The 9,119-nt window shown below is 29.2% G+C and overlaps 2 protein-coding genes across 2 annotated transcripts; one reads left to right on the top strand and one right to left on the bottom strand.

Moving 5' to 3' along the window:
* Positions 1–53: 53 nt before the first annotated feature.
* LOC111615688 (zinc finger protein 761-like) lies at positions 54–518 on the bottom strand. Its single transcript, XM_023357119.1, has one exon. It carries the CDS (start codon positions 516–518, stop codon positions 54–56), a length of 465 nt encoding a protein of 154 aa, XP_023212887.1.
* Positions 519–6,671: 6,153 nt separating this feature from the next.
* Positions 6,672–7,076, top strand: LOC111615687 (apoptosis regulator R1-like). The gene has a single exon (XM_023357118.1). The coding sequence runs from the start codon at positions 6,672–6,674 to the stop codon at positions 7,074–7,076; it is 405 nt and encodes a 134-aa protein (XP_023212886.1).
* Positions 7,077–9,119: the final 2,043 nt, after the last annotated feature.

Raw genomic sequence — 9,119 nt, 5'->3', positions numbered from 1 at the left:
AAAAAAACAGTATTTTACTGCAAAACAAAATAATTACTTATGCATAAGCGTTATTAATTAGAATCACAGGTCATTTCATTTTTATGACACAATTTACGACTATAATGATCGACTTTCTTCCCAGGTGAAATGAAACCTCTTCCACATTTATCACAAAAATATGGAAATGACTTTGTATGCTTGTAGATAACGTGAGTTTTTAGCGTAGAACACTGTGTGAAGCTCTTAAAACACAAACTACAAGTGTACAGTCTTTCTTTAGTATGTACACGCCTGTGACATACGAGTGTGTTACGTAGCGAAAACGTCTGACCGCATTCTACACATTTGTGAGGTCTTTCGTTGCTATGAGTCTTTTTATGAGATAGTAAATTCTTCTTTCTAACGAAATTCTTGCCACATTCTTCGCACGTTAACGAGTTATCATTCTTGTCTGCCATTTTCTCTATTTCTTGTGGCTTTCTAACTTGAAGACGTCGAGGATGAGCATTTTTTCTTGGCCGAACTTGCGTAGACATGACACCTAACCTATTTGTATGTACCGCTCTCGTAGTTAAAATTCAAATGAAATTTGATCTAATAATAATATTTATATTTCGTCACAACCTAGCATTCTAATAACCATTATTCGTTTGATCCGATAATCTGAAGCTATATCACCATTAGATAATGCAGTAAAACTGTGTCTTCATCGTAATAATTATTAAGACTGAATAATGTGCAACATCTGTATATCACTAATTTCGACTATTAAATAAATAAAACGATTGCCGATTATAAAATAATAAATTAATCATTATTTCATCAAAAGATGCTTTTTTAAAAATAATTGTGTATTTCATAAACTGTTACTTTAATTTTGTTAATTTCTAAAAATTATTCAAATTGATAAAAACATGTCAACATAAATTTCATTATTAAAAATATTTCATAGTATTTAATAATATTTCACTAAAATGTAAATAAATAATTTGGGGAGGTCTTTAATCAACAATTTTATTATATATACATTAAATAAAATCAGGGCCGTGCGGTAGATTTTCTAAGTATGATGCAAGTCTTCGAAATGCCGCTCCTTATATAAATTATTAGTTTTATATAGGCTATAATTCTTATTATTTGGTGTATCTTAGTATTAAATGTAGGAAACAGAAATAGCNTGTGATGTTTTAATATTACCATAAATTGTCATAAATTGGTATTTTCTCCTTAAAAACATTCTCAATTTTATGGTCTCTATCACAAAGAATGGGCATGAATTAATTCTCCTTATATCTATATAAAATAAATATTTACACATTTATATTTATATATACAGAATATTCACATTTTTTCACATTATCATGCATTATGAACATTCTATGCTGTACTTAATTAATAGATTTGTAATGGAGCATTAACTCTAAACGCACAGTAAATTGTTTATCTTTTTTTTTAGGCGTCAGAATTTTTAGTCCAGCTATTCCGACTTGAGTAGCTAATATTGGAAGATTAATCACGGGCTGATTTAAATTCATTAGATAGGCCAGATATTGGCCATGCCGGGTCTAGACAAAAAACTTGAACAGGAGCGAAGATGAAATACGATACCTTGTAATTAATGCTAATTACCTTCTCATATTAAAAAATTAAAATCTTCAATAAATTATAATAAAATTAAAATTTTCTGACTGAATTCGACTACAAGCATATTATAATAAAATAAAACTTTATTTAAAGTTCTAAAATGACAGATACGAACAACGGGCTAAATTATGAGCGCAAGGCTTATAGGTTTATAAACAATCTCTGATCAGAGTTTCAACACACAGGTGTCAAATAAACGTTTGCCTTAGAACAAATATTTCTCTGATTTCTGTTTTCACGTGGAGACAAAGAAGAAAAAAAAATCGACTTTAAAATAAAAAAAAGGCAGAAAATTGTGGATAATACATTCATTTAATTCTTTAAAAATTTATATTATATTTTCAGCGATGATATGTATAACATAAAATATTCTTTATTTTCATAACTTCATTAAAAGATTTAAAAAGTCACGAAAGTCGTTATCAAAGTTTTCTTTAAATTATAAACAGCTTAACTAACATATATTCCCAATTTAATGGGGCACCTAATACTTTGTGTCAATATAATAATACTAATTTTTAGAAAATTACATGTTAAATAAATTCCCGAAAAAATAAATTCGAAGTACTATTACTGTACCCCTCCATAGCCTCTAGATGTTTATTGACATAGCTTTCTCTCCCTTTTCTTCCAATAGACAATAAATTAGTTTCATCTTTTCTAAACAGGAACGCAGTGTAACAGAATAAAGATTGAACATTCTATATGTTTTACAAAATTTCCAATTTTTATTGTTATTTCTGTTTCCTACATTTTTTTTTATTTCATGTATCGAATGAATCGTACAAGCAAAAAAAGGTCAACAGGTTTCCAGGATTTCCTCGGATGAAAAAATTACTACTGTAGTTCACCTGGGCAGTGAGCCGATTCCCAGACTGTCCAGACGATAATTATCACTATCGTAGGCGCGATGCAAGTATAGATTAGGATGTTTCAAATTTTTACAAGATATTATTATTATTATTTATTGTGAAAGTTTGCCGCCCCCACTACAGTACGCCGATGCTACAAAACAATTTGCATATTCAAGTGGTTTATTATTAGAATTTGTGAGATTTTATTATATCTTTATAAATCGTAATTTATTGTTTAATTTAACAATTGTATTAAATTTGACAAATAAAAAATTGCATTATTCGGAAAAAACACTACTTCCGACTGGCGCCCTCTTAACCCATAAGTACCGTTTTTTTAATTTAATAAACAATTAAGAATTATTATTATTATTATTATATATTTTTCGTATATTTTGTTTTTTTTTGTATAAATTAATTAAATAAAAATATTGCTTTCAATAAAATGCGATAAAAATATTGCTGCTCTTGTTATATGTAAACCATTCACTTACCAATCAAAAACAAGTATTAAGTTTACATGATCTATGTTTTTGTAAATAATCTCAGTACAAAAAAAAGTGCATTGATTTGATCGGCAGCAAAAAATCTCAGTCTGTTAATTAAAGAAACGTTTAAAGGTAAATCGATATTACTACGTAAGTATTTCTTAGCCGGGCTCCTTTGCTAGTATTTTATGATAATATATTAATGTGTTGATGGTTTATTAAATGTTTAAAGCTAAGTTTGATATTTAATTAGCATAATATTATAATGATTTTTAGAAGAATCAAATAGAATAAGTGAACATCATTTTCGGTGTTATCAGGAAGTTTCTATTTTCGGGGAAATTTTCAATTTTATTCTTCCGACTGATTATTCGTCTAAATCAGTGTTTTTCAACCTTCTTGAATACGCGACCCCTTTACAAGTTAAAGAATACTGGTGACCCCTACGGCCATATTAAAACTATGTCAGTGATTTTTAAAAACTACGTACTGTATTTAATTTTCTTTCTGTTGAGATTTAAATAACGATAAAAAAACTAATTGTACCGTAAAATAAACAGGCACAGCCTTCTCACTGAAATTGTAGTTTTTTTATTGTAGTGTAGGACCTACAAACACTTGTCTTTNTAAAAAAAAAATCTTACAAATTATCTCATAGTTGGCTTATGTAACAGAAAGCTCTTTGCTAAAGCCAAACTACAAGTTTATTCGTGCACAGATACAATTTGACCTGTAGCTTCGCTACAGCCGAGCATCTAAATTCGTTAGTAATAAATCAGATATAGAGTTGAGTGCATCACACTTACGTCTTTCTTGAGTGTGTTGTTTTATAATTATTTTTATAATCAAATTATAAATACCCCAAATATGGATAAGAAAAGACCATTCACTGAAAAACAACTTGAGTACTAAGGTAATCTAAGTGATTCAGAATCTGACAAGATTTTTGGTGAGGATGGTAACGACAGTAGTGATTATGTAAGTACTGTACCTTCTGAGAATTCAAGTGAGGACAGTGATGATAAAGTCATCTCCGAACCTGAAGAAATGGTAGAAATGTTTAATTTCAATGGAAAATGTTCGATGAAACTGAATATAATTCGAGATTACAATTAAGGAATGTCTGGCATTGACTGATCAGATCAAATGCTATCAAAACAGCTTTAAGAAAGACTATTAGATAGCCCAAAAAGGTTGCATTACATATTATAGAGATATATATACACAATGTGCACAAACTTTTTCAAAAAGTAACTTCTTCTAAAATAAAACTTATAAAGTTTAGAGAAGCATTTGTCAATGCATTAATTGGAGAAGAGATTCAACCAGTTTCAAAAACATTAGATTGCAAGAGCTTCATTGTTTACAGAGTATCCCACCTACCGAAAAAAAAGAAAAAAACAGCATCTGACAAAGCCATGTTGAATTTGTACCAAAGCTAAAAAATGCTGAGAAATGCATTATTTCTGTCCAATCTGTCCAGAGAAGCCAGTCCTTTGCATGAAAGATTGTTTTAAAAATTATCACAAACAATAAAATATGCTTTTGCTTTTGAATAAACTTTTTATGATTACATTTTCTGTTCATTTATTAATAAATGTTCTGTTCATGTAAGCCAACCTTGATTTTTTGTTCTTGCCCCTGAGGCTATCTATTCATATTTACACTGATATACTACGAATTTCATCGTAGCTGCACAAATATGGAAAGTAAAAAAACTACGAGATAACTCATATGTGGTGACGTAAGCAATAACACAAACTATGAGTTGTCTCATAGTTGGCAGTCAATGTGTTAAATAATACATAATTTGATTGGAGTGGAGCAAATATAATAAAATCAGTTAAGGAAAAAACTTAGCTAAATTCATTGCGGTCCTAGAAATTTACAAGGCTATCACATATAGCAATTACATCAATAAAAGAGATTCAGTAACTATTTTCAATGCTTGCTGATAAAGACAGCAATTAGATATTTGGTCTAATATTGTAATAACAATAGAAGACTAATTAAATATCAAAAGCTACATATTTATTAAAAAATACATTGATCTTTAATTTTGATTTCTATTCTATTTTAATCCAAATAATTTTTGCCAAGCATAAAATTATTTTATGCTTGGCAAAAATCAGGTTTGTTGTTATAATTAATTCCGTACAGTTTATCACAAATCAATACTAATGATGATAAATTTAATACTAATGGCATAAATTAATAAATTAATTAATTCTGCAAAGAACTAATTAATTTGTTAATTCATGCCATTAGTATTAAATTTATCATCATTAATATTGATTTGTGATAAAGATAAACAGACACCAACTTAAGCTCACCTTTGTAGATAATGTTTGTTTAACTTGATATGGTATATCTAAAAAATGGTTGTACATGGCTATTTCTTTGTTGAGAAATTCTCTGAAAATATAATAAATACTTCTAAAAACTTTTTAACATAATAATATTAATAATAATAAAAAAATATATAACATATATATCAGTGAACTATGAAGGTTAAAAGCCAAATCCAAATTATTAGATTATTAAATTTTAGATTTATGAAATATAATAATTTTATTAAATATATTGTATAAACAATTTTAAATAGTTGCAATACAAAGATGTAATACTAAAAAACCGTGCTTATAAATTATCGATAATCTCTGTTTTTTATGGGAATATAAAATAATACCTTACAGCTAACTATTTTGATTATAAGAAAACATGCCTTATTAAAGAAATCATTTAAATATTTTTAAAACAAATGCTTTTGAGCTTTCCCTGCTCATTTTCAAGGACACAATTATCTAAATTATGGTAATTGATAAAATAATTAAATTATATATATTACTGAAGAGGTATCAACTTAAATTCAAAAAACTTTTTTAATAAATGTATTTCAAGCTTCTGAATTATTGTATTTTGAAAATGTTTTTAAAATATCAGTTTTGTTTTTAATATTAAAATATAGAAAATAAATATAAAATTTCCAATGAGATCAATGTAAATTATATTAAAATTAAATGTAAAAAAAAGAAAAGATTAATTTTCTGAGAACTGTTTTCTTTTTATACTTACTTCCAGAGGTATGTTAGAAAATATAACTACTAGCTTTTATGAGAAAAACTCTTTATTTACATTAAAAATCTGTTTGGAAGAAACACCTATTTTTGATGTAAATAAAAAGTTTTTCTCATAAGGGGTCGTCCATAAATTACGTAAAATATTTTGGGGTGAGTGGGTGTCAAGAAATTCTTACGATTTCTTACTCAGGGGTAGGGAGTAATAGATCTCGTCTTACGTAATATTCTTAGTTTTATTTTTTGATCTCGTTGAGTGGTGGAGCTTTGAATTTAGCTTCAATTTGACAGTTTCTATTAAGAACGCTCATTGTACCAATGTCATCTCGTGTGACGTGATAGAATAATAATTATCGCTAACAGACTCATGCTCTACACATTTTTTATTATGGGAAAAAACCGTGTGGTGGTACCCGAAAATAGTTTTGTTATATGAAGGACAGATTGAACTCCATCTTCAATTCCAAAAGGATGCTCTATCTCAGCGATTCCCAACCTGTGGTACGCGTACCCCTAGGGGTACGCGATGGGTTGTTTAGGGGTACAGAAAAAAGTTATTATGGCAGAAAAAATAATATGTTATGTATCACAAACTAATAGTATTAAAAAATTACATTTCCTACCAAATGCAGATTAATAGTTATGAATGGAGGTCGCATCCAAGTGGTACTTCAAGTAAAGTGAATAGTTCACTCATATCGCTGGCTAACCAATTTAAAACGAGGTATCAAGATAGAATTTTAAAAATGACTGATGATCTCAATATCCATCCTTCTAATGCAAGTGTAATTATCGTAGAAGTTGCCAATGAACTATTTAGTGAGGGGGTCACTTGGCCGAAAATTGTTGCATTATTTGTACTCGCCGGCGAAATGGCTCTTATTTGCCATAGATTGAGTGGCGCAGAAATCGTAAAGGATCTGGCAGAACGTTTGAGCTCCTATATTGGATCAAATTTATTAATGTGGGTGATTAATAATGGTGGATGGAATGGCCTTATTACTTATCAACAGGAATACGATGACTTTTGAATATATCCAGAGAAAGCAACTCTGATTTTTTTAACGTTTTAATTTGTTTTAGTTATTGTGAAATATTGTGAATATGTGTAATTATTGTGAAAAAGTAAATAAATACTTTTTAAAAGTCAATTTAGTAGTTTGTAGTAGCTCCCCACTGAAAAAATGCAATTACAGATAAAAAAAAAGATGGTTAAACCCTCGAAGTTTTGTAATTTTTTAAGAAAAAATTGTCTTTAAATTATATTAAAAAACCGCATCATAAAAAATACATATACAGTAATACCGTATTTCCGTACGTATTTTGCGCACTTTTTAGCCATTTCTACTAAAAAGCAAAACTCGAGGTAGGCAAAAATAAGCGAATTTTGTCTACGATAGGGCTATATTGGTATTGTACAGTATTTTATTCTTATCGGATAACTCGATTTACGGGAGTCGTCATGATTTATTAAGACAGATTTAATACTAATATTTTAAACATTAATACAATAGTCGCATTTTCTCGATTATAATGCACACTTTCCCGATTTAATTAATTCGACTCGGTTGTTTTCGTTCGCTTCTCAGCTACGTGTATTACGTCATCGATATACAAGCGCGTAGTATCTCTCCATAACTTTGGTTTTGGTATTCGTTAGTTTAATTTTATTTTAACTTTAAAATTACTGTATTTTTTAAATATTTTCTTGCGTACAATAAGAAAAATGATTCAGATAGATACGCGTTTCGGGCTTTCGCCCCTCTTCAGTCTGTTATAGTATTTATCGGGCACATTCCGTACATCTCACTCCCCCTTCCCTTCCCACCCGACTTGACGGCCTCCCCCGCATGCCTCGTAACTTTATAATGTCTTACTCCCAGAGTGCCAAACACAGGCTGGTCTACAACTGTATAAACATTCTATTTTAATAATTGTAGCCAGTTTTTATGGATTTCAATGCTTACATTCTTGTTAAAACGNTCCGATTTTTCAGTTATCCGACCAACCTGAGTCCCCAATTGAGTCGGATAATCGATGCTCTACTGTAATAGTACATATTAATTAACTAATTGATAATTATATATTTTGGACCTAAGGCTTTTAGGGTTTCATAAAAAAACTTTTTTTTCTTTATGTTAAAATCTTTCTAAAAATCATGCCTAAATATTACCTAAGATAGGGAAGGGGGATGAAAAAAAATATTACGGCTTCTTACACAGGAAGGTGGGGGTCTAGAATGGCCGAAATCGCCCTTACGTAATTTATGGACAGCCCCTAAGTGCTAGTACTTATATTTTCTGACATATCTCAGGATGTTAATGTCTAAGTCCAATAGCAGCTTCATGTTTCAATTCTTGTGAGAGAGAAAAAGGCCTGGTAAGAAGAAAATGTCTAGGGCCCCAAAGTGGATTAATCCGGCCCTGCTTATCTGAAAATCGAAAAATATATAAAGACGAAGCAATCACGAATTTCAACTTTTATAGATTTGTAATTGGACTTAGATAAAATTACGATGTATAGAAGTTTTATTTGCGATTTGCTATTTACTCAGTCCAGTATTTTGAGAAGAAAACTGTTTTTATTATTAATGTAGAAGTAAAAAGCTGTTTCATAACGCCTTTGTTTAAAAATGCATGTTGGAAACTTAAATATTTAATTAATTATATTGACATGTTCTTATAAAAATGAGATGTTGAAGATATTTAAATAAAATTTTGTGATATTCTCAAATAAAGTTTTCTCTATTAAACATAACTGTTATAATATCTTATCTGATAGTTTTTAAGAACTCAAAAGCATATTGTTAGTCTTATATTATGTGAGTAACATGCTCCTGATACAATATACTCCTGATTTCGGAATTTTAGTAAAAATTTGTTTTTGTCTATTAATAATAATTATTAAAATTATAGATTTTGTAATGTTTTAATAGAATCTCTTATTTTATATGGTTCAATGTCACGAATTGGTGAATTTATCTACACTTGGCAAATAATTTCATCATCCACTTTTAAGTCATACAGATACGCGTTTCGGGCTTTCCCCCCTCTTCAGTCTGTTACATCGATAGG

The sequence above is a fragment of the Centruroides sculpturatus genome, unplaced genomic scaffold (assembly GCF_000671375.1).
Source record: "Centruroides sculpturatus isolate CEXI.00-Female unplaced genomic scaffold, Cexi_2.0 scaffold2645, whole genome shotgun sequence".
NCBI classification, from domain to species: Eukaryota; Metazoa; Arthropoda; class Arachnida; order Scorpiones; family Buthidae; genus Centruroides; species Centruroides sculpturatus.
Note: the sequence above shows the minus strand (reverse complement) of the source record. Positions and strands in the feature narration are given on the sequence as shown.